At 39.5% G+C, this 27,004-nt stretch overlaps 1 protein-coding gene across 1 annotated transcript in view; it reads right to left on the bottom strand.

Annotated features, from left to right (window-relative positions):
* Positions 1 to 23,390, bottom strand: part of LOC148759155 (ankyrin repeat domain-containing protein 26-like) — a 105,629-nt gene extending 82,239 nt beyond the window's left edge. The window contains exons 1-6 of the mRNA XM_088793107.1: positions 22,369 to 23,390; positions 18,776 to 18,890; positions 18,440 to 18,613; positions 12,720 to 12,826; positions 11,271 to 11,408; positions 8,830 to 8,949 (exon numbers count right to left, since the gene is read on the bottom strand). Of these exons, the coding sequence (XP_088649233.1) occupies positions 8,830 to 8,949; positions 11,271 to 11,408; positions 12,720 to 12,826; positions 18,440 to 18,613; positions 18,776 to 18,890; positions 22,369 to 22,604 (890 nt within the window). The 5' untranslated portion in view covers positions 22,605 to 23,390. The remainder of the gene's footprint in view (positions 1 to 8,829; positions 8,950 to 11,270; positions 11,409 to 12,719; positions 12,827 to 18,439; positions 18,614 to 18,775; positions 18,891 to 22,368) is intronic.
* Between the last annotated feature and the right edge of the window lie 3,614 nt (positions 23,391 to 27,004).

Below are 27,004 nucleotides of genomic sequence, written 5' to 3'. Positions count from 1 at the left end.
AAATGAAGTTTCTTGATATGATTAAAATTTGTATGATGTGCTAGAAAAGCTATTAGTTACCTATTTCTGCCTCCACCACTCCCAACTCATGCAATATTTAATGAAGATACACTCTAAGTTTCCGTAACAAAGAATGACAGCCAATATGTTGGCAACACCTGAGAGTACCTTGTTTTCACCAAAAGTCCTGAAGGCTGAATTGAAACGCAACTAATAGCTGACATAACTGGAACCTGAACTGGGACAAAAGCGAGGACCTAAATCAAGGTAGAAAGATACACTGACCCTTCTCCATGGTCTGTCCCTGGTTCAAAGATTAATCTGCGTCAGTCAAAAATGGCAGTCTTGCTTTAACGTAGAAAGCAGTTATTAAATCGCGCCATTCCTTCCTTTCACCCTGAAACACTACAGTCAGTTCCCTGAAATGTGTGAAATGTTTGCAAGTCACACGTACAAAAGTCAAAGAACAAATATGTATGTTCTTAGCCTCCCCACTCCCAGACCACTTGTCCTCACAGCTTCCTGGCAATCTCCAACCTCCAAAACTTCAGCCTACGAAAGCACAGACTCCTGAAACAAGGATGGGCTCAAATGACCCACAGTAGGAGTTCTCCATTTCCCTGTTCCTGGAAAATAAGCTAAATGGAGCCTCGGTCATCCAGTCCTAACACAGGCATGTTACCACCGACCCAACTCCATTACTGTTTTCACAATCAGTCCTATCTCTGCCCAACCCTCCATATCCATGGGAAGGACATTAGCACATTGGGAAAAGAGGTGGAGGTGACGAGACACCTGCCTTGGGCGAGTGATCTATGTAGTTCAGCAATCTCCAGTGCCTTAGCACTCGAGGGACATAAGCCCCCTAAGTAAGCTGGGGTGCAGGTGGATGATTCCACATTCCTACTTGCTATTAAGAGAATGTTTCCAAGGGCTCAAATTAGTATAATGTGTTTTGATACAAAACTTACATTTTGCTACTTTTCCAATTTAGCAAACAAAAGCAGCAAGATTTTCAGGACGCTCTTGCACCCCTTATTTTAATCTGCTTTTTCAGACGATTACCAACATCCTGTGTCCTTCCTTCTTGTAATTTCTCTTTACCTTGTCATACCCTACTATTCTGATCTCTTTTCCCTTATCTGATCTCTAATCTCTGCTCTAAAAGCCTTATTCCTATCCCAACCTGTGTTGTTCCTCTTGAAACTTGGATTCAACTGCTAATTCCATTCTTATCCTCTTCCACTGCAGTCACTAGACCTTTCCATAATTAAAACACTCACCCAAATGATGATAAAGAAGGACGCGTACTGGGCTTAGACACCTACACTTCATCTCATTTCATCACTCACTGTACTCAAATAAGTCACATAATCTCTTTGAGTTCAAACTCGTGATCAACCACTTGACCAAAACATTAACGGCAGCATGAAGTACTAGGGGGTGTTTGAATAATTAATTGCTAACATCCCTTCAACACCTGGAATTCTATGGACTTTTGATTCTGTCTAGAAAAATGGAGAACACTTAGCTGGCAGAAGTGGAAAAAAGTAACAGAACAGAAAAAAACAAAAACCCCGAGAAAAGCAGAGACACAGGTAAAAAATCAAGAAAAGTCATGGAAGAAGGAAGAAAGACTCTGGAAAAAAGGAAAGAACTTCCAAGAACAAGGGAAAGGTATCAGCCAGAAGAGAAACACAGGCTGGGGAGTGAGTAAGTAGAGAAATCAATTGGAAATATCATCTCAATTTGTGCTGCAGTAACACAACATGATCTATACACACATGTTCTTCACTTACAGAACAACGATTCGTCCCAAGAAGGCTGCATCGCATTATACCTGAAAACACTTGCCTGATTAGGTCTTGCTTATGCACAACCTGTGGTTCTGTGGCCACAGCGAACTGAGATCTGCCTTAAACACTGATGGTGAAAACAAGGTTCTCGTGACTGCTGCAATTGTGGAGTACATTAACACAAGAGCTTGCGCTCACTGGGCTTGGGAGGACACTTCTCAATCAGTGTTAACACGTCACTAAACGGGACTCTCTGAGTCCACCTGACTTGCACCTGTACCTTGAATCCAGACCTGTCCAGACACTTCTCAGTACAGGCTGAGGGACAAGAGAAGGGACTTGGGAAGCCAAGCAGGCCGAAGGTCACATCACGGGTCAGCCACTTGTAACTATGGTACAGGGGTCAACTAATCCACCTCCCGGAACACACACGTCTAATGAATAAAAACCAGGCCGAACAGCACAGCTCCTTTGCGAAGTTACTGTGCCGACGACCTGAGAGAACCAATGTTAGGCACATAGTACAGGGCCTAATCCAGAGCAGAACACTCATTAAAGCTTACTGGCTTCTCTCTGCAGTCTCTTAGTTAACATGCAATTTTAGAAATCCATAAAATCCTACCTCCTCGCATTGTTGCATGTAGAACACTCATCCACTGTTAAAGAAAAAATTCAAATAAAGTGTAAATACACAACAGAAAAACACAGAATTTTGAAAGCGTCAGATTGAAGTGATGTAAAAACATTTCTTTGGGACAACCCCTGAAGGCTATAGTAGAATGAATAGTAATGATACTATTGGTCGGCAATTAATACATGCAGATCCTTTACATTTCTCCTATTTATATGTGTGTATATATATTTATATTTATATGTTCATACATATATACACACACATATATATGTATATGTATGTCCTTATGTATGTTTGTCTGTATTATATATTTATATCAAATGAAAGAAAAATAAACGGGATGTGCAAAAATTTGATAGCTACAAGTCAAGTGCTACTTACAATGATTGTAATCCTAACCAGACTCATCAGAATGAACGAAAATGGTATCAGTAGAAAAATTAGTATCATAAGCTAACAAGGTGAAATTTAAATAGCATGATGTTTCTGGACTTCCGTCATGAAGAGCAGTTTGAACCCTTTTTTGCTCTTACACAGTACCACTGGTGCCGCTCTTCGGTCAAGGGTGTTCAGCTTAGGATGAAACACCCTGTTATTAGCAGCTTAGTCAAGAGGCAGTCTAATTTGCAGCACGGCAAAACATGGAAACAGACTCTTTCCGGCCATCTCTCCAATGTAGGGCAAGTATGAAAGACTTTGTGATTCCAGTTTTATCAAGTACAACCCCTGAGACTGTTTCCCTCATTGCTTGAGAGTCTATCCGGACTCACCTCATAGAGCAGGAAGGTCCAAAGAGTCATTGCTGTATAGCAGCGTGTGATGCCATTTTTCTCATCCCTCACCATAGTGGCAAATGCGTATAGAAATCATGGTTTTTTACCTTGTAAGTCATATATCATCAGATCCTAAGCCAATGAATAACAGCAAACAAACAAAACCCCCCCAAAACAAATAACTATCACTTGTAGTATAATAATGTACACTGATTACAGAGTTCCTTTGGTTTCTAAATTTCTTCATTTCTTCTAAAACTAAAAACATAGCTCTCGTATGAAAAGGCAGTGGTTAACAGAGTAAGTGAAAATGAAACAAAAAATTATATCCAACATGTAGGATGAGTTACCCATGGATATACCAAGAAACTCAACATTCAGAGAAAAAAACGTGCTTCCCTATTGACCTGCTGCTCTTCGCTCTCCATCTGATAATGTCCTAGTCACTCTTCTCATGTCCCATTGAAATGCTAGTGCACAATCTGGAAACCTAGGAATCATCTGACTTTCTCTCTCTCCACTATCTTTTTACATTCAATCATCACTAAATCGTATTAACCATAACACTCTCCAGGCTCTGCTTTGTTTTGCCACAGCCACTGCCCTAGTCAAACAGGGGCTCTGAGCAGATGGCTTTCACAGGGGGGGAAAAAATGAAACACCACCTAGTGTTATGGTTACTTCCTAAATGAATAGGATTTATTGTCAGCAAAACAAATGAGAAAGATATAAGCCAGCAAACACCAACATGTTAAATGGAATAAATTAACCTTCCTGACTTTTTTTCTCTCAAAATGGATGGCTGAAAACATCATAGCGCACTGATACTAGTTCAAGGAAGTAAAAGCCTCCTTTGTCTGCCAGTTATTTGTAGGCGCTTTTCTACAAACTAGCCTCTATGTGAGGGGGCCAGCAAACTTCATCCTGCCGTCAGCTTTTGTAGATAAAGCTTTACTGTAGCACAGTCTTGCCCATTCAGTTGGCCCACGACTGCTTTCACACCATAATGGCAGACGTGAGTAGGTATGACGGAGACCACATGGCCTAAAATCAGGCCCTTTACAGAATAGGCTTGCTGGTCCCTGCTTTATACCACAACCAGAGTGTCCGAATGCCATCTCATCTTTTTCCTAGTCTGCTCTAAACTCTCCCATGATCCCTGCAGTAACCACTGCTGAGTCCCTGCCCACTTGCCATTTCTTCGTCTTCATTCTCACTGGAGAACCACAATGCTCTGTGGATATTTCCTGTCCCAATACACAAAGAGCATGGCCTCTCTCCAGCTCCACAGAGAAAAATGATGATACTAAGCTAATCAGTGACTGCTTTACCACTAACTGGTGTGGGTACCAGCATGTGCCAGACCCCAGCCTGTAAATGTCACGTGGGTCTACTGGCAGCCTCTCAGTTTTCTTTCTATTAAAAGAATCACACAGCTGGACATCACTGTTTATCATGGCTTGTGGCAAATCAAAACCACAGTGCAATACCTCCTCATGACTGTCAGATGGCTATCATCAAAATGGTCCCATATAACAAATGGTGGCGAGGAAGTGGAGGAAAGGGAAAACCGAGCCTGCACTGTTTTTGGATTTGTAAATTGTTATAGCCACTGTGGGAAACAGTAAGGAGATGCCTCAAAAAGTTAGAAATAGAACTGCCATGAGATCTTGCAATTCTACATCTGGGTATTTGTCCAAAGAAAACCAAAACACTAAGTTGAAAAGATATCTCCACCTCTATGCTCATTGCAGCAGTATATATAGTAGCCAGGATATGGAAGCAACATAGGTGTCCTTCAATAGATGACTGGATGAAGAGGATTTGATATGTGTGTCTGTGGGAGGTGTGTGTGTGTGTGTGTGTGTGTGTGTGTGTGTGTGTGTGTGTGTATACAGTAATACTATGACTGATATTAGAATAATTAACTCATCCATAATATAACTGATATAATAATAACTCATCCATAAAAGATGAAATCTTGCCCTTTGTAACAATATGGACGTTCCTAGAGGTATTATGTGAAGTGAAAGAAGACAGAGAAAGACAAATACCTTATGATCTCATTTACATGTGGAACCTAAAAAAGCAAAACAAACAAAACAGAAACAGACCGATAGCTAGAAAAAGCACCTTGACTGTTCCCAGATGAGAGGGAGTTGAAGAGATGAATGAAAAGGAAAGTGAATGAGAAGTACAAACTCCAGTGATGAAATATCTAAGCCACAGGGATGCAGTTAACGGCACAGGGAACATGTCAAAAATATCGCAGTCACTTTGAAGGGTGATAGATGCTTACTAGACATACTGTGGTGATCACGTCACGAGTTATAGCAATGTCAAATCACTATGTTCTACACCTGAACTGATATAATATCGTATGCCAACTATATTTTCATAAAACATAAAAGGAAAATAGAAACCCCTGCAGAAACGCAGTCCTCAGTCTTTGGATATCGTCATGTGAGAATATGATGCTTGGAGCCGTTGCTAATTAACCAGCCAGCAAATGGGACCTAAACAAAACACTGACGACCTCACAACTGAAACAGGGAGAACAACAGGGATCCTGATGGCATCACAGACCCACCAAAACCATCCTGGTTCCTCCTGTGGTAACCACTGTTAATTAGGTCACCTATTACCTGCGGCTAAAACATTCTAACTGATATACTTCCCAAGGCCTACAGGATAAGAGCAACTCCTTTGTCTAGAACTAAAGACTTTCCTAAGCTTGCCTTACCTAGGTATTCACCACCTTCTCAATCATTCCCACAGCACGCTTTTCATACCATCAAAACTGAACTGCTCGTAAATCTGCAAAGGTCACTGTGTGTCTTAGCCTATGTCTGCAGTTCCTTCTGCCAAACCTGTGATCTTGATTATTCTTCCCTTGCCCAACACGGTCCTTCTGCTCTTTATCTGGCCAACTGCCACTCACGCTGCACACTTCCCTAAAATCCTACCCAGATTTTTACAACCGAAATCGTCAGCATGGACATCGAGTGTCTGGCCCACAAGGTGTGACAATTACGTTCACGAACTCACCCTAGAAAAAGTGCTGCATACCTCACTGCTGAGTATCACTATGGCCACCTTCGAAGGACACCCCTGGGGAAGCTGTGCACTGACGCCAGCACCTAGTCTACTCTGCGAAGCAATTTTGGAACTCTTTTTCTGGAATGGCCATCAGAGCTGTTGTCGTGTTACTCTTGATGTCCTGAATGTCTTCAAAATGTCTTTCTTTCCATATTTCCTTTATCTTCGGGTAAAGAAAGAAGTCATTGGGGGCCAGATCAGATGAGTAGGGTGGGTGTGTCAATACAGTTATTTGTTTACTGGCTAAAAACTCTCTCACAGACGGTACCGTGTGAGCTGATGCGTTGCCGTCATGCAACAGCCATGAATAGTGGGCCAAATGTTGAGGTTGTTTTCTTCTAACATTTTCATGCAGTCTTTTCAGAACTTCCCAAAACTAAACATTGGTATCTGTTTGTCCAGTTGGTACAAATTTATCATGAATAATCCCTCTGATATCAAAACAGGTTAGTAAAATTGTTTTGACTCTTGATTTGGACTGACAGAACTTTTTTGGTCGTGGAGAATTGGCTGACTTCCATTGTGCACTTTGATGCTTTGTTTCAGAATCATAATGGTACACCCATGTTTCATCACCAGCGAAAACACGGCTCAAAACATTGTCTTGACTATCCAAAAGGTCTTGGCAACCTTTGACTCTCCTTTGCTTTTGTTCATCAGTGAGCTCCTTTGGAGCCATTTTTGCACACACCTTTCTCATGCCAAGATTTTCAGTTAAAATTTTCCTGTTTCTCTATCGATGTGTACTTGGTCTGCTATGCTTCTCACAGTCAGCCGATGCATTTGACTCACAATTCGATGAACTTTTGCAATGTTTTCCTCAGTTCTGGTCGTTATTGGCCACCCTGACGTCTCTTCATCAGTGACGCAATCTTTCCCCTCAGAAAAACGTTTAATCCATTTGTACATGGCCGTTTTCTTCACGACATTATCCCCATGAACCTGGACTCACATGTTTCTGATTTGACTTCCACTCTTGCCAAGATTAACAAGAAATTTAATGTTTGATCATAGCTCTAATTCAAGCTCAGACAGCCTCGCAATGGCACACAAAAACATGCAACAACAATAACGAGTGCCACTCAGCAAGACACTGCCACACGTCAACACGAACACAGCTCTGAGACACTGATATACCAAGGTTATGAAACCTTACTGAGCTGTTTGTACAGTGCTGCTAATAATGTAAGTGCACGCTGGCAAGTTCTCGAACTTAATTGTCAGATCTCATACTACACACCCAATGAAAAACAATAATGATAATGATAAGCTCTCAGTGGGCTCTGGCACCTAGTAAGCACTGTGTAACGTATAGTAAATAATAGAAATGACAACGATAAGAACAAGCTCTTGGAGGGTAGGGACTGTGGTTTTAAAACGCTTGTCTTCTGCAACATCAAAATAATACTTAGTACCTAAAAGACACCTGATGCTTACATAGCAAACGGCTGCAGAGGCAAATAAATAAATGAATGAAAAGATTGCCCTTGAAAATTCTGTTTTAAGAAACCCCAGAAATAAACCAGGGACAGCTCTAAAGTATTAGGGGCACATTAAAGATCAAATTCCGTCTCATCTCTGTGTTTCCTATAACTTGCAAAACCACCGACACAAGTGCTTTGATAGAGGTCTACTATGTTTAAGGGGTCCTCGGGCATTTCATGTTGTACAATGCACAAGGTGCCACATCCAGTGAGTAGAATAGCGTTTTTGTCATTGTGAAACTTTTCTGTACTTTTATTATCATCTTTCGAGTCCTAAGTTGGGCTATGGGAACATTTATTGTGATTATCTTTTGACTAATGGCTACAGAGCATCTTGTTCTAGAGAAATTACACTGTCATGACAACTATCCAACGAACAGAAGAAAACAGCTTCTTCTAATGAGGTCAACATGTCTCACTCTGTTTTGACTTATGAGGAAAAAAGGTGATACTAGTGAGAACTTGTTGGCATAGCCACATGGAAAATAACCCATGATTCTCAGCAAGGCACAGCTTTACTGACTTGCATCAGGAGATACCTTTCAAAAACAGTCTCACTGCGATTCCTTCACACTGGCTAAGTTTTGCAGTTCTTACTGTTTGCCATTTGTTTATGGGACTAGGAAGGTATTGTTGAGTTCCTAGTTTTAGTTACATTATGGTGAGACAAACCACAATGTAATCACAAGAATTCATTCACTACCTGTAAGCCATTTGATGTAAAATTTAAACAAAGGTCCATTTTTAGAACAAGTCCAACTTGTTGCAAGGTGATTATAGAAGAAACATACAACATACTGATTTAAAAATCATTTTTCGTATTTACACAAATATCATATGGGATTGTAGGGGTCATGACTAGATAAATGACTTTCTTTTCACACAATACGCTCTCAGATTTTAAATACCGACAATTCACTTTTATAATAATTCTGAATACTAGACTATTAAGAAAGACATTAACTAAGAAAGAAAAAATATACATGCAATATACACATTTTGCTTTAACAGCTCTTTCAATAGCAAAACTTTCTTAGTCTTACTGTATGTCTGGTAGGACCACAAAGTATACTTCACTATTAGGAGTCTTACCTCGACTGTTATTGTCAGAAGACTTTTTCCATCTCCTCTCTTTTTTACAATCAGAAATTAGTTTGGCGTCGCTATGTGTAAAAGAGGTGATAATATTACTGTGGTATAACTGACAGGAACACATTTATCAAAACATGGAATTCTTAGAGTATTTCAGGTAATGTCTGAGCTAATATAAAAACTTGAATTATCCCATACGCTTCAATTTTGTAAGTTCTACAGACAAACAAAGAAAAAACAACTCATAGACACAGACAACAGTTCAGTGGCTGTCAGAGAGTAAGTGGAAGAGGGGATAGATAGTAGAAAAGGGTAAAGGGGGTCAAATACATGGTGACAGAAGGAGAACTGACTCTGGGTGGTCAACACACAATGTGATATACAGACAATATATTAAAGAATTGGACATTTGAAACCTATGTAATTTTACTAACCGTTGTCACCCCTATCAACTTAAGTTAAAAAAACAACAACATGGTAAGTTGTACAAAATTTTTCTTAAGCATGTGATTAAAGAAGACAAAAAAGCAAGGTGAACCAGTCATGGTGAGGGCAGAATAGTTCAGTCAGTTAATTAGAATTAGCAGGGGCAAGTGGCGAGAACTGAGAAATCCTAGTTCCATAGTCCACAAGATCCATTGTCGGAGAAGTCACTGCTGTTAGGCTCAGAGTTTTCCTCTACAAACCAAGCAGCTCACTGCCTTATTTTACAGGTTGTCAGAGGATCAAATAGATAATACAACAAAATGGAAGGCAATGGAATAAGTTTTTTTGAGCTTTAGTTTTTGAAATTGTTTTGGAATTCCAAATAAATCTAATGTGTGCTTTTCATAGGTTCTATTTAACATTCAAATGCTGCAGTTTACAGAAAAAGTTTTAAATGTTGGTTATTAGCTATTCTTTCTTTGTGGTTTGTAATTCAGTACATCTCAGCTATTATGTAATTTGTAATTAAAGGCATTTAGAAATATGTTACCTCAATAAGTCAGATAACGTAGTTGCCCCCTATTATCGTAGCTAATCACACCAGTGGCAGAAAACGTATAGAAGTCAAGACCTGGCTTGGACTACTTCTGTCTCATGACTACCTCCTGAAACTCTGAACTATCAGATCTTTCTAACCTTCCTAGGCATCCCCAGTTGACTTGGAAGATATAACACATGCACATTCATGAGGCATGGAAGGGGTGCAGCTAGTCTAACACCAAGTAACCTCCTTTAGATCCAGAGCTTCCTGTTTACTGGCTTCCATGTCAGGCAAAACTTTAAATATTCTGATACTTGAGGGAGAGTCAAGTCACTTGACAGATTTTCATTATTTTGGAAAACAGATCACTGAGCCTCATCTTAACTAAGGAATCACAGGCAAGTTAGTGCCTGCTACTGTGGGAAAGGCGTTATGGGACCTTCCAGGACCTAAGGAAAGATACTCCATGGGATAGCAAGTGGCCTTGGCGTACAGATCTGGTAACAAAGGAGAAAGGAAAGTCTGATCTTTTCCTGCAGCATTACTGGCACCTCTCTGACAGCTCAGAATGTTCCAACTAACATGTGCTAGCAGAAGACAAAACAAGACACTCAAAAGGGTAAGTCATCATGAGGTCTGGGCTAAGATGTGGGCCCCGCATAGTTTTGTTTTTCAGTGTTGGGGAAGGGTGTGTGTGGCTAAAGCTAGAAGTCCAAGCTCCCGGGACAGGGTGCTGGTGCTCTGGAATAGGGGCTGAGAATGTAAACAAACACATGCGTGTCAAGTAAAAAATATCGTCACTTGGAAGTCCAAGTGTGGAAAACCACGAACACCGAGGACTCGGGATCAGCAAGGGCACCTGGGAGCACAGGTAGTCATGACGACAGGACCCGTTGCTACAGCAAGCCTGCAGCAACACAATCAATGGAAACCAATGAATCACCAGAATGACCTTCGTTCCCTCTCCATCTGACTTGTGAAAGAGGATGGTCCCCCTTGGACTTAGGGAACACTTTGGCTTCTTGAAAATTTCAAGGGGGAGAGCATAGCCGATAGCCTCCAGAAAATAGAGAATTTCCTGCTAAACTGTACATTTTACACCCCCAAATAACTAGTTGAAAAAGTCAGAGAAGAGACATTATTGGTACCTGACACACAGGGGTTATGCTTGGAATGAAATGGAGAATGTTGGGATCCCTAGAGATAAAGGTCTTCAAAGTTCTGGGATAAGGAATCTGTCCCTTTGCTACGTCTTCCACGTCTGACCGTTTGTTTGGTTTCTGGCTGAGGATGTCTACTAACTCACTGCCATGCCCCCACTGCCTGAACCCAGTTATGAAGTCTCACCTGTTACCTAAGAAGTAACAGTTAAAGTATTTGGAAGTTCAGTTTTGTGATAATTAGCATGTCAATGTAAACACTTACTCCTTCAAACCTTTAGATAAAGCATATTCTTCTGCAGTGAATCCACTGTCATCTTGAGCAAAGACATCTGCACCTGCCTGAAGCAGCAGCCGGACTGTATTTGAGGATTTAGCCTTTACAGCAAGCATGAGGGCTGTTCTGAAATAACAGACAGACAACTTCACCCTTAGGAACTGTAAGTTACCTAAACAGCAACATTGAGAGACTCTACCGAGTTCAATATATTGCTTATCTGTATAGAATTGACCATTTACATGCTTAAGTGTTCATCTTTGTAAATTATGTCCAAAGCTAAAATGAAGGCACATGAAAACAACAAAAACAAAAAGCCTCTTGCCCCACTTGGGTACTACCTAGAAGTTGCTAATTTAAAGTTCTTTAATAGACAAGTAACTCTGCTGAGGTCACTTATCTGAAGTAGGTGAAGATTTCAATGAAGAATTTCCCGTTTCTTCCTTAGTCTTATATACGTTACATCCAAAGTCAGCTAGAAGTCAGGTAAATTAAAGCTAGTTGGCAGGCTCAAAACAATAGTATTAATAATAATTCTAGCAATCATTGTCATCATTGAAGTTAATGGTGCGCATAAGCACGTGCTGGGCACCGAATTACACGCCAGGTCGTGACACACGACCATCCTCGAAGGAGATATGATTTTCCTCGTTTCCACATCGGGAAACATGTGTGGTGATGACAGTAATGTTCCCATGGTCACACACGTGACACGTAGGAAAGCTGAGCATTGAACCCAGTCCTGAGTGAACTGAAAGCCCATCTCTTTTTTTATCACCCATCCATGACTTGCTTCATTAAAGAAGAAGTTTATTCAGTTAATGTTGTCTTTCTCCCTTCTACTCATACCAATTAAAAATGATAAAACAAAAACACATCAAAATAGACTAGAAATGAAAAAGGATAAAAACGGAGGAATATCTGGTAGTAGTAATTCACAGTCACTTAGGGAAATCCCTATGACATCAGCATTCCTTGAAGAAAACAATTTCAAGCAGAGTCATCCAAACAACAAAATCAAATCCTATTTACCTTTAACGTGCATCTTTTAAGGAAAACTGAATACACGGCAGAGCTTAAAAAAACTGTCAGAGAGACTAAATCCCATATTGTATCATAAACTAAGTTAGACTCCATACTATACAAAACTAGTAAAATTACAGTGAAAACCCTTTAGCTAATATACTACCATGTGACCCCAAACTGCAATGACAAATGACATCAGTCGATATCATAAAGGAATATGAATCCTGCAGGATACGGTTCTTCCTGTTCACCAGTCAGAATAATTGCTTTTCTACCTAACGGACGATGTGCTGATATTTTTCACTTTGTAATCATAGGTTAATCCTCTTCTTATTAATCTTTCTGACTTGAGTAACTGTTACCGCTCTAAAACAGTTCTAAGTTTAAAAACAACAGAACAAACCACTGTACCTTTTCCACTTATCAACTGCATGTATGTTTGCATGTCTCTCGAGTAAAAACTCCACCATTTCCTGGCTCTTCCGATGCACAGCAAATAAAAGTGGTGTAAAATCAAACTGTAAAACAGAAAACATTTTACAGCTTAAAAACTACATAGTTCTACATCGAATTTGAAAACTCATAAAAGATCCTCTAAACTTGAACATACACTAGAGAAAGTAAATACAAAGTAGCCCTCTGTGCTGTCATCTGCTGCTCTTCCCTTTAAAATATCCTCCTTCTTCCTCTCCAACGGATGAACTTCCACCTCATTCTCCAGAACTCCCCTCAAACACTGACAGCCCTGGTTCCAAAATCTTTGCTCCTATCACAGTCTCTACCGCACTGCACTGCAGTGATTTCATCGTTCCCGTCTGAACCCGGAGCTTTTGGAGGGCAGGGGCTATTCTTCATCCCTGTGTCTCCAAGTTCGAAATCATAGACGTAAATGCTTTAAGTCGTTTTATTGAATTGAAAACCTAAATAATTGTTTCTGGGGCAGTGTTTGTTACATTGTATTCCAAAGAATATGTACTTTACCAGAAATTAACTACTGTGGCCCAGTAGGAAGATTCCAGAAAGAGCACCTGTGTTTGAGAAGTATTATAAAACTGTGCTTTATATGGCTATTACTAAAGAAGTGTTTCAGGTTGCTTATTCCCGATTTGACAATACTTTTCTGTGGCAAACATTAACGTTTGAAATATCATGGAATTTCAGGGATATAGTTTGGAGAGCTTTCCAACAGAGGTGAAGGTTTTCTGCAGCTTATGCAAACATGCTTGCTTCACTTCTATCCATGTTCTCAGGATCCCAGATGTCAACTTCAGGCTCTCCTGCTCCAAAAGGGTCACTAAAGAAATGGACTCTAAATTAAAAAGAGTTAGGCTTCAAATGACCTTTGATTGTTTATCGCTAAATGGTCCATGGGTTTTCTCCCATTATAAGATGATGGGTTTTTATCTGGGCTGTTGGTAAGCTCAATGTGAAATTTCATTCTCAGTTACAATGATAATCTTGGGACCCCAATGCCAATCTAATTTTTGAAAAAAATCTGTTTTTATTCTGGGTCTATTTTAATTGCTACTTAAAATTATTTTACGGCTCAGGCAAAATATAACTCCGAAATAAAATATCATGGCTTATCAGTTAACGTTTTAATACTGATCTTTTAGCATCATGAAAGCGACTAAATCACTTGCAGTTTTAAGGAACCCTGTTGAGGAGGAAGATAGAATGCTGACTGGAATATGCATGACACCTACAACTATAGCCATCACTGACCTCATAAGACTTAAAGCCATTTCCATGGGTATGATCATTTATAGGACGTATAATGAAAAAGGAAGTTTTTTTTCTTTTTCTTTTTCTTTTTTTAAAAGAAAAACAACTTAGGAATTCTAGCTTGAAAAACTTACTCTCATTCTAAGGAGATTAACATAGAACACATATAATAAATCAACATGGACTGTCTTGAAAATCTTGAAATGTTTATCAAAATACTCTGTACAAGAGGAATCGCACACTCCAGTGCTTCTGGAGGCAAAGAAGGGGACCCAAGTAAGTGAAGAACCCAGGTGGGGACAGCAGCACTCTGGGGAACACATGTCTCATAGAAGAGGCGCAGCCTCGCCACAGGACACCCACTGTAGTCAGGGCTCAAGGGGACCAGGCTGGATTCGTTAAGAGAAGCTTGACATCGTTGTTTCTTCATCGGTCCCCAAACTCTCGATGTTGGCTCAACATAGGGGGGCAAACTAAACATATCGAGGAGCCACAACTAGTCTATGGCCCACTTGGGATTTTTTATCTGCCTTTTCCAAATGTTTGTGTATAATGTGAATATTTGTATGTAAAATCTTTCCGTTTTTTAGTATCATAAGCTTCATTAAAAACCTGGGCCCCAACATGCAACAAAACTGTCATTTAGACTCATTACACCCACTTCAAGAATTTTTCCCATTCTTATTCAAACCATAATCTATCTGTATTCATTTTTCAGATTGTTAATCCAATGGATAATTACATTAGAGGACTGCTGACACTAAATTATTGACACTTCCCATCTGTATTGCTACTAACTTCATGGGATTTCATGTTTAAACCTACCATTGTGATTATGCCACGGCTCTATGAATTTCCCAGACATACTGGGAGAGTTTATCACATACTTTCGATCATTGCAGCATCATTTACGGTGGCCAAGAAACGGAAACAACCAAACTGTCCTTCAATAGATGGCTGGATAAAGAAGATGTGGTATGTATACACTATGGCATACTGCTGTGCCATAGAACAAATGAAATACTGCCATTTGGGACAACACGCATGGATCATGACATTATTATGCTGTGCAACACAAATCGGACAGAGAAAGTCGAGGACCATACGACTTCACTCATATGAGGGATAGGAAACTGAAAGCAACAGATGAACAAGACAAAGAAACAAAAACTCATAGACACAGACAACAGTTGAGTGCTTACCAGAACGTAAGGGGGGACGGTGGATAGTAGAGGAGGGTAAGGGGGGTCAAATATACTGTGAAGGCAGGAGAACTGACTCTGGGTGGTGAGCACATAATATGACATATAGATGACGCATTATAGAAATGTTCATTGCAGCTTTGTTTACGGTGGCCAAGACATGCAAACAACCAAAATGTCCTTCGATAGATGAATGGATGAAGAAGTTGTGGTATATATACACAATGGAATACTATTCGGCAGTAAGAAAAGATGATATAGGAACATCTGTGACAACATGGATGGATCTTGAGAGTGTAATGCTGAGCGAAATAAGTCAGACAGAAAAAGCAGAGAACCATGTGATTTCACTGATATGTGGTATATAAACCAAAAAGAACAAGACAAACAAATGAGAAACAGAATCTCATAGACACAGACAATGGTTTGGTGGTTGCCAGAGTATAAGGGGGGTGGGGGGTGGGGGGTGGGAGATGAGGGTAAGGGGGATCGAATATATGGTGATGGAAGGAGAACTGACTCTGGGTGATGAACACACAATGGGATTTATAGATGATGTAATACAGAATTGTACACCTGAAATCTATGTAATTTTACTAACAATTGTCACCCCAATAAATTTAATAAAAAAAAAAAAAAGAAAAGAAATGTACACTTGAAACCTATTTAAATACAATAACCACTGTCATCCCAATAAATTTAACTAAAAAACAAAGAAAAGAAAACTGGAGATTTACAGAACAACAGGCAAAAAAGTAGGCTCACAATTTCCTATTACTGCAGGAAACCCTGCTTGCAGTAAGCATTTGTTGATCTAACAAGCGGAGCACAAACAAACATGCAAAATTCTTAAAGGGCCCGATTCTGCGCATTAGGAGACCACCCATCAGCAAATTTCTGAAGATTCTCTGAGCGCCAGTGAATGACTGATGGCTGAAAGGAAAAAGGTGTTCTTCTTTAAGCCAGTAGATACCGCCAATGATATTTCCTTCCACTTCTCGAGCCCAGAGGTACAGACAGTTCAAAAGTCAGGCGAAGAGTGTTGGGAAGGAGAGAGCTGGAGGGTAATCACCTCCCAAACTCCACCTCTTCTAGAGATATTTAAGTATCTGAGATCTGCGAATTGATATATTGCACTAGTAGTTCTTCACCAAGAGTTGTATCCGAATCTCAGGGAAATATTTCTAAATAACACATGTCCAGGCCTTATTAGCTTTACTCAGTCAAAACCTTCAGGGAAGAGCCTAGCTTGTGAATGATTGTAAATGTTTTTAAAGTTCCTAGGGTGACTTTGATTTGCCAGCACAATTCTAGCCGAGAACTAGTCCAGTAGACGATCACTTCAGTGTCTTCTCTCGCCTATGTCACCAATTTCCTCTGACATTGAGGATTAGGCCAAATAAAAGTGGAAGAGACATGTCACTTATGAAAAGCACACTTAATTTCCTGGGTAGGAGAGGAAACGGGATTAATAACTCAAAATGCAACTTGATTTCGTTAAAGCTAAACTCCTTTCTTCTCATGGGACAGTCTAGATTTCACAGCAGAGTTTAGACTCTTACCTAGGTGGCTCTTTCTGCCAGAACAGGATGATATGTCACTTAATTATCTGTCCTTCCCTCGTTTCCCACTTAATTGCCACCTGTTCACTGTAATTTGGAGGATTCGGAGCCTTCCTAGAAGTGGTCTCGGGGGAGTTTAAAACTCACTGACTCTCTCTCCCAAGCTAAGGATTATTATCCCCCAAAACTGCAGAGGACCTTGACTAAGCATATAAACTGAAGGAAAACAAAAATAAAAAAACACTTTTATTAATTAAATTTATTGGGGTGACATTGGTTAGTAGTTGGTTGCAAGTGTCATTTCTATAATACATCATCTGTATATTGCATTGTGTGTTCACCACCAGAGTCAGTTCCCCTTCCATCACCATATATTTGACCCTTTTTCCTCATCTATCACCCCTCCCCTCTCTACCCTCTGGAAAATATCGAACTGTTGTCTGTGTCCATGAGTTTTTGAAAAATCTCTTCTTGTTATTTCCTCTCAATAGTTCAATTTCCAAATTCCCCTGCGTATTTCTCACAGTTATTTCCTTTCCCTTTCCTTTTTCCCTCTCAGGCTTTGGCCAATGGGAGCTAAATAGCTTTATATAAATCACTTGTTTATAAATAGCAACTTGTCAACAGCAGGAAGATTTCAATGATATTGTAAAATGCTTTTGTTCGTTTGAGTTTTAAGGAGAAGCCGATTTCAAAGGCAAATTGTGCTTTCCTGCATTGTTTTGCATTAATTGGAAAACAACTCGGACGTGAAAAAACACTTAAAAAAGGAAGTGTTGCCTCTAACAAGTTGTGTTTTCACAAGTAATTTGTCACAAGTGCATAAAGGAGAGCTGTGCCCTCTACTGCTACTTTAGAGGTATGATCATGTAAAGTAAAATTTTAGAAAATTGAGTTCCAACTGTTTGCATTCAGGGGACGCTTGAGCTTCCAAAGATGTAAAATTGACCCTTCCTGTGTCAACCAAGGGCATTCCTGCTGGGGTTGCATTGGCGAGCGGTGATGTACGTCCAGGAACAAAAAGGGGTGAATGCAACCCCATCACCTGCTCCCTCTGTACGACAACCCGCCCAGCGTCTCCACGAGGCTGAGCAGGAGCCCCACTCCGAGGTAGAGACCCCAAGGGGGGCCATGGCTGGCAGAGTGGCTAGGAGCACAGGTGGATGCCCCGGCTGGATGTCCAAACGTGACTGGCCCTCCTGCCCCAATCTTCAGAACCCCCGAGGCCTGGGCTGCTCAGGGCCTGTGTCCTGCTGCTTCCCCTCCCCACCTGCATATCGCCAGCTCCCCGGCCGGGACCCAAGTTCCACCCTTCCTCCCACCCACCCCCAGGAGCACCCATCTCCTAGGCCCTGCCCTGTAGCAGCCACCCCCACATACTTCCAGCCCACCAGGTCTTCAGTCCTCGGTGGGCTCTGAGCCTTGCACCCACTCCCACGCAGTAACAGGACTGTTACAGGCCAGAGCTGGGCCCTTTCTGTGGCCAACCCATTTCCCCTTCCTGACTTGGCTTTGACTTGTTTCTGTGGCGACAGGGCCTGATGTACAGCATGCAGTATATATCGACTAGAAATAAAATGCTTGTGGCTGAAACACATGTATTATAAATAGTGTATAAATACATACATCTGTGGATCTATACCTCATTGGTTGCTTCCATATCTGCCTGGTGTTGCAGGAGCTGTTCAGCTATCGCCGTGTTGTGCCCCATGGCCGCATAGTGGAGAGCCGTGTTGCTAAGGAAGTCCTTCATATGTGGGTCCGCTCCGTGTTTTAGTAGGATTGTTGCACACTCCTCTTCCTGGCTCTCCACGGCCTGTCAGGATTACGTCATTAAATAAACGGTAAATTATGGGAATTCAAAGTAAGCATTCCACAAGTTTCCAAAATTAGGTATAGTTAATTGAGAGAAATTCATTTTTATTCTAAATAATTAAACCAAATCCATCTCCTGTTGACAGAGCTGGCTACCACATACCTTCATGAGAGCTGTCTTGTTTCTGTTGTCACCGACATTCATCTGGCATTTCTTCTCTGCTAGAAGAGTCACCACTTCCAGACGGCCAAAGGCGCAGGCCAAATGGAGAGCAGTCCTATGAGGGTGAGAGGACATTTAGGACATTACAGGGCACCGTCTCAAACATGCAGTTCTGCATGCAATTGTAAACATGACACACTACTCCAATGCCTTCAGAACCAACACAGAGTTTTCTTCTGCACAAAGGACAACATTCACGAGCTCTTGTTACTCGCCACACTAATGAAAGAGCAGCCTAAGCGACTACAGAGAGCATGCCCTGGGGAATCAGCTCAACTCGGGTTTGATCCTAACTTAACTCTACCACTTAATAGCTGTCCCTTAGCCTTTGTGTGCCTCCATTTCCTCATCAACAAATGGGGATAAAAATAGTACTTAACATCACAGGGCACTGTTGTTGGCTTAAATGGGAATCTATGCAAAGTGTTTACTTAGGTTCCTAGCACAAAACACACACTCAATAACTGTTTGGTAATATTATCCGAATTATTACCATCACTACTACTTTACAAGACAACATTTCAATTAAGTAAAATGATATCATTCTACCTACTTTGCAGCTGTGTTTTAAGGATTAAGAAAGAACACTGCATTGCAGTGGTTCTAAGATGCTTCTTTTCTCATATTTTAACACCTCTGACACTGGAAGGCAATGCATAATTCAGAATGCCTTGAAAGTATAGTTGGCAGCATTTAAATAATTTCTTACTGGTACTTACAAGAACGGGCATCCTACCACCCGTGGTGCCTGACGTGAAGTGAAATAATGGAAACACACCAGACCTTCCGCAGTTCTCCTCGTAAGTTGGCATCTAAATAAATGTTCGTTCTTAAGAGCATCACGGGGAAAGAGGACTAAAATCACAAAGTAATTCTTGTTTTGATTTTCAAGAAACTTGACGCCAAAGGAGACTCAGGAGTCAAGTGACTAGGGATGGCTCATTTCATTGACTGTGGAGATTCAAAGATTATATGAAAATCAGATGATTTCCAATGATCAATATTCATATTTAATACTATTGCACACTAGCTGAACAGCAAATTTGGTCACTGTTCACAACGTCCTAACTGTAGAAATCCTTTTGTTTGAAATGGGGGAGGAAAAGCTTCAATTGAGATTAGGTACAAATACTTCCATTTACAATTTTTCATTTCACTCCTACTGGGCAACATAAAGTTTTTAAGGATGAAAAGGGCCTGAGAGATAGATTCTGAGAGTCCTGGGTAGACTGTGTCTGCTCCGTAACAGTTATTCAGTGTATATTTGATGAATAAATGGATTGAAAGAATGGATAACTATAGCTGGAGATTTCAACATTTGTAAACAACATTTTTATAGTAAAGCAGTACTTCTGCAATAGTAATAATCACTTATATGTGCTTTTTTGATCTCCACAAAGACAGAACCAAAATGATTAATCAAAAATCATTTAATATTATAGGTAATGAAGCACTATATAATAAAAAAAAAACTAAGTGTGTACAGAAATATAGATACATGAACTTCTACAGACACAGATAAAAAGACTGCCTTTACTTCTGAAGAGGCTAAAAGTTGCCAAAAATACCAATCTTTAAAAAATATATATTAAAAAATAGAAGTGAGAAATTGTTTTAATCTGAACAAGATTCATATACCTGGGAATAATGAAATATTACCTGGGATTACTTTATTAATAATAAACCATTACTAGAATTTCTGTATATGTTCAGTGTAGAGATCAGATTTTTTTAAAAAGAAAATGTCACAGTACAAATACTCAGATATCAAGTTTGCACATATTTTTGGCTAAAATAATATCGTAGTCTGTGTGTGTCTATAATCAAAGGAATGCTTTTCTCCTTTTCCGATCTACCAGAGTACATCTTTGCATGTGAGCATGTATGTATCATCCATACCACCTTCAACGGTCTCAGGTAATTCCATCCTACGGATGCACTGCAATTTATTTACGAAATCCCTTGATGTGAGTTCTTCACAATACATTGATATTGTAAGCAGTGCTGAGAAAAACAAATTGTATGTGATTTATCTAATTATTTCATAAAGATATTTTAGTACTTGGAATTGATGCGTAAAGGGAACACACATTTTTAAATGTGGTACTTATCACCAACTGCCCGTTTGAAAAGTCAGAAGCAACTTAAACTTGAAGCAGCAGTACAAGTACCATGGCTCCTCATCTTCTCAACCTTTGAGGATGGAAAAGAAGTTGTCATCTCTCTTTCAACTTGAATTCCTTTTTTCACCTGGGACACTAAGTATTGGTCACTTATAGATACACAGAAAGAACTTGGTCCCATTCAAAATTCGAGTGCGTTTTTTCTGTTGATTTCAGACACTTCTCTATAAAACGAAGATACACTTTTCCCTGATATACTTATGCCGTACATAATTTGCAAGTACATTTTCTTTTATTTTGTTAATATTATTTTCTGATATACAGAGACTACTGATTTCTTATATTGCTCAACCAACCTTCTGAACTCTTGCTTTTGAAGTCTTCGCCAACATAAAAAAATGTATAAATAGGCATTTCTGTTTTCTTCTGGTACGTTCCTCATTTCGTATATTTATAAGTTTTTATCTATAGTACATCTGGAACTTATTTTTGTGATATGAAAATCTAACGAATTTTCTCCAAATACTTAACAGGTATTTCTCCATCATTCATGAGTAATTCATCTTTTCTACTAACGTGAAATGCCGTCACTATCAAGCTCTAACATCCTACCTATATTAGGGTGTTTGGGCATTTTCAGCTATATTCCAATCATTTATCTCTCTTTTCAGCTCTTAGTAAAGAAATTGTGGCAATAGAGCACCTGTTGACACCTAGAAGGGCAAATCTTTGTCTACTGTGCAAAACGATTCTTAATGTCATCACCACAATCAAAGAGACAGCACGTGCAACCCAAACTTGTAAAGCCCTGAGTTTAGCCGGCTTATGTAAAACTGATACCTAGAGGAAGAGCACACACGGGGAGAAAACGAGTCTTCCTAGGCAAGCCCACAGCATGTGCCCCTGGAAGCTTCCCTTCTAAGGCCCCTCAGTGAACACCGTACATACCTGGGTGGACACTGATGGAAAACGGATACTGGGTTTTAGCTGAAGAATTTTTAGCCCACAAGTTGATCTACTATGGGAATTCGTTTTCTCATTAAGCACTTTTCTATAGTATTTAACAATATGGTCTAAAACTGTGGACATCAAAAATAAAATGCTGCATATACTTCTTTTCATTTCTATTATTGATATTTAGTTAAATCGCTTTAACATTGTCAGTAAAGTGCTCTATAAGGGGAATTATGAGTGACGGGTCCTTGAGATTTTGTTCCTGGTGCTCACAAAGTCGGCCTGGGCACTGGCACCCGGGTAAGGTCCCCACCCGCGAGGGAACACAGCACAGCGCCCTAGGTGACAGGAGGGCTGAGCTCCACCTGGATGAGCCCGGGCCGCTGAGCCCTTCTGCCAGGTCCCCCAGCCTCCTCCAGGCCCGCCCGTGCCCACTGGCCTCGCAGGCCCTCTCACCTCTTCTGCTTGTCTCTGTCATTCAATCTCTCTGGATGGCGCGAGAGAAGCCTCTTCACTTCTGATACGTCGCCCCTGCAGGCAGCTTTGTGGATTTGGGGGAGATCTCTGTCTTGGATGTGGTACCCGGACCGCAAGGAGACACCATCTCCAGTCCAAGGCTGCCTGCCAAGACCATCGCTCTGTGATCTCTTTCCGAAAACCTTCCGAAGCCCGAAGCCAATAACCTTCTTCATGGCCAAGCCTAAGGGCTTCAGAACCTCCTCAGCACTTCTTACGCTTTTTTTCTCCCGAGCCCAACCAACAGCAGACTCTAGAGCAGCCAACTCCCTGTCGCCACACTATCCCAGCAGGGCAGTTAGGAAGTTTGGAATCTCTCAGCCCAGAGAATGGCTGTAACCAAGCAACGGTGCACAGGTCAGAGACTGATGTCACTGCGCATGCGCACAGAAGCCCCGTGGCTGAGGTCAAGGGTACCCAGAGCACTCGTGCAAGGCCCAGGTGTCTCAAGTTTCAGAGATTGCTCGTGGGCAGCGCTGAGTTCCATTCTGACCTTGGTGGGCGTTGGCCCAGTCTTTTGCTGGGTGGTCTGAGCAAAATGAAATAGGACATTTCATTTCCTGAATTAAGAAAGCAGAGATGTAACAGGCAGAGAACTTGGGAGAAGCAAAAACCATAAATGAGAGAAGGGAAAAAAACAACTTTATGTACCCTAAACTGAAATCTAATAATCTCGATTTATAAAACAGACAAGCATTTAAAAGCTTGATTCCCAGAGATAACTCTTCTGTATTTTGAAATGTTTTACTTTCAACCTCAATATCTATCACCTTAGACCCAAAAATCTACTTTAAAAAATTGGGGTATACTTTGTACTTATCTGCTTTGTGAATAAGGCCTGTGGAACTAGAAATCTCTTTCTCTTTTCAGTATATATGTCAAGAAAGAAAGGAAATTTGCTCCTTTTGCCTCAGGATTTCACCAATTTATTCAGTCTAGAATGGCCAGAAAAGATCCACCTTTCCAATCCTTTTAGTTGGTATTATATTCACTTGTCAATTTGTGACAACTGGACCAGTAGTATTATAGCCGATGTTTGATTTTCAAACACTTTTTTAAAAACCCACCTTAAATTTGTCACTTAAATCCTTCAACTGTCTTTCCAAACGTGAGTTCGCATTAAGTTAATCGGTTCATAACTAACCACACTGCTGACTGTTCATTTTTGGCAGTGTCACGACACTTGTCTGTACAATGATTTTGCCAATATTTGAGTATTTAATCATCTTTTTGTCCTTATAAAACAGTAGGAAATATAAAAATGAATTTACCAATACCCAGAAGCATAGATCATACAGACATAATACAGTTATTAAACCTAGACATCATTAGACAGTCTGAGAAACATCCTTACGTCAAGTGAAACAAATTAAAGAAAATATATAAATCATTAGAAATAAATCATGGAAGATTATAGCTAAAAATCAAGGATAAACCAATAATAGCTTTGACAACTTTCTTGGGATGAAACCCTTACATTACAACACGTTAAGGCTACTATTAGGTTTTTGTGCTTTTAAGTTGCATATACATTTGAACCTAAAATGCTATGAACTAGCAATCACTTCTCCTTAATCACTACGTAATTTTGGCATCTAGTGGAAAAAGTATCTACTATTTTTCTAATCTACCATTTCAGAAGGAAAGAGTCCAATTTTAGCTGTTGCGTCTTTCTGAGTTTTCAAAAATGGATTCCAGCAGAGAAAGACTGTTTCTGATGCTCGGGAGAATATTTTGGCCCTTTTGTCACAAACCCCGAGTGCAGGTTTTCGGTAGTGCTTCTATACATCATGTACCTCCTAAGTAGTGTACATAGCTGTTTCCAAGTGCAGAAATGTTTCGATCTTTGAAATTTAGCAAGATACGATTCTACATGACACAACGTTTTACTCTAGATGAAGAGTATTTTTCAGATTTGTATATGTTATGCTTGAATGGAGTATTGTTTTCATTATACGTCCAATATGCATTATTATGTAAAAGCTCAACTTACATTTTCTTTCAATCTCAGGCTTTGCTGTGCATTCTTTTAAAGGTGTATTTTGATGAACTAAAGTTTTCAAAGTTTTGAAATCCCATTTTTCTTCTCTTTCTCCTCCTCTTCCCCTTTGTTCTCCATTTTTGGTTAGAGCTCTCTGTGTCTTCTCTAAAATTTTGCCTATTCCAAGATTACAAAAAAATTCATCCCTGTGTTGTTCTCAAAACAGATACCGTGTTTCCCTGAAAATAAGACCCAGCTGGACAATCAGTTGTAATGCGTCTTTTGGAGCAAAAATTAATATAAGACCCGGTCTTATTTTACTGCAATATAAGACCGGCTCTTATATAATATAATATAATATAATACCCAGTCTTATATTAATTTTTGCTCCAAAACATGCGATAGAGCTGGTTGTCCAGCTAGGTCTAATTCTGGGCGAAACACGGTACTTTTGTTTTTACATTTGATCCATAAACTTGTGTTTGTCACAAAGTATGCAAAGAGATTCATTTTCTTTCCATAATAGTTGTCTGTTTTTTCCAGCATCATTAGTAAAAGGACTATCGTTTCCCTAATTAATTTGGATTAACTTGGCACCTCTGTCAAAGAATCAGTTGACAATTTAAGTGTGGCTTTTTTCTGACCACTGATCTTATTATCTGTACTAAAGCCAATACCACACTGCCTTGAAGATTAAAGCTGTACAGTAATTCTTGAAATCAGGTCGTGTAAGTTGTCCAACATTTTTCTTCTTTTCCAAATTGGTTTTGCGATTCTAGGTTCCTTAGATTTAAATATTCATTTTAGAATCAGCCTGTCAATTTATCCAAACAAGAGAGAGCCACAGAGAGAGAGAGAGAGAAAGCCTTCTGGGATCATGACTAGTTTATGGTGGATCTACAGATCAATTTGGAAAATAGATATTTTAGGATTATGGATGCTTCCACCTGTGAACATGGTCTACGTGTGTATTGATTTATGTCCTTAATTTGTCTCAAGAACATCTTCTAGGTTTAGGCGTATTTACTTCCAAGTATTGTTTATTTTTATGGCACTTTGAATAATACTAATTTTAAATTCCTTTTCCATGTTATTCTAGTACATAAAAATACAATTGACTTTGGTAAACTTACCTTATATAGTGTAACTTGATTACGTTCACTTATTAGTTCTTGCAGATTTTAGTAGTATATCTATACAACTATGGGAAGGGCACATAAAAGCCATTGTATTTCCTCTGATATAATCTTTATTTCTTACTTGTCTTATTACATTGGTTTAAAACATCCAGAAAAACGTGGAAAACATACTAAGTGCAGGATCCCTGCCTTGTTCCCATCTCTATGGGAAACATCAAGTATAATAATTACCTGGAGGTATTTCATAGCGGTTTCTATCAGGTTGCGAAAGATCCTCTCTATTCTGAGTAAGCTGAGATGCTTGATCATGAATAGATACTGAATTCTGTCACACAATTTTCATCCATCTTTTAAGATTATCATGTCATTTCTTACTCTAATCTAATTCTCTTTATGTCAAATCACTTCTTAATATGGCACCGACGTTGCATTCCTAGGCTGACTCACATTTGATCATGTCATGTGATGAGTTTCAATATTGCTCTGTTTTGTGACTATTTTGTCAATATTTGTTCCTGTGATCATGAGAGATATGGGTCTGTACTTCTATTTACTTGTAACATCTTTCTCAAGTTTTGATATCAGGGTTATGTTGCCTTCAGGAAATGAGCTGGTCAATAATCCTCCTCTTCTATTTTCTGAAATTTATGATGAATAATTAATATCGTTTCTTCATTTTTCCCTTAACTATTTGCAGAATTCACCAGTGGAATCATCGGGGCCTTCAGTTTTTCTGGGAAGGCTTTGTATTTCAAATTCATTTTCTTTAGCAAAATGTAAGACCGTTCAGATGTCGTGTTTCTTACTGGGTCAGTTTAGGTATGTCTTATCTTACAAGGAATTTACCAGTATTCATAAGTGGCCATTAATTATTTTCTTAGCATCATTTTCAAGCTCCCAGTGATGTCTCCTGTGCAATTCTTGACATTGATCATGTGTATTATATCCTTTTATGTCTCGATCAAGGGATTATTGATGACATCATATTTTTCCAAGAACCAAATTCTGGCTTTCTGAATTTTCTTTATGATTTCTCCATTCACTGATTCATTGATTTCTTCTCTTTATTTCTTCTTGTTTTCTACTCTGTCTTTAATTTTCTTTCCATTTCCAAGCTTTTTAATGTGGTAGTTCAAGCTTTGGATTTAAACATTTATTCTTTTCTCTGAAAGCCTTCATTGTTACACATTTTGTTTTAAATGCAGTTTTAACTATACCCAGAAATTTTCATAAGATGTGTGTTCATTACCATTCATTTCAAAATAACTTCCTATTTCCCTTGTGTTGAACCTGTTTGATATTTTCCATCATATTTGAAAATATTTTAACCTTTATTTCCTCAAATATTTTCTTGCCACATTGTGTCTCTCCTCACTTTCTGGTGCTCCAACTTGTTATTTTTAGTTGGTTTATAAAATGGCAATATTCTTCAAGTTTGCATTTTATCATTAATGAA

This window comes from Rhinolophus sinicus, chromosome 1 (genome assembly GCF_057876585.1).
Source record: "Rhinolophus sinicus isolate RSI-liver-muscle chromosome 1, RSI-T2T, whole genome shotgun sequence".
Lineage (NCBI taxonomy): Eukaryota > Metazoa > Chordata > Mammalia > Chiroptera > Rhinolophidae > Rhinolophus > Rhinolophus sinicus.
Note: the sequence above shows the minus strand (reverse complement) of the source record. Positions and strands in the feature narration are given on the sequence as shown.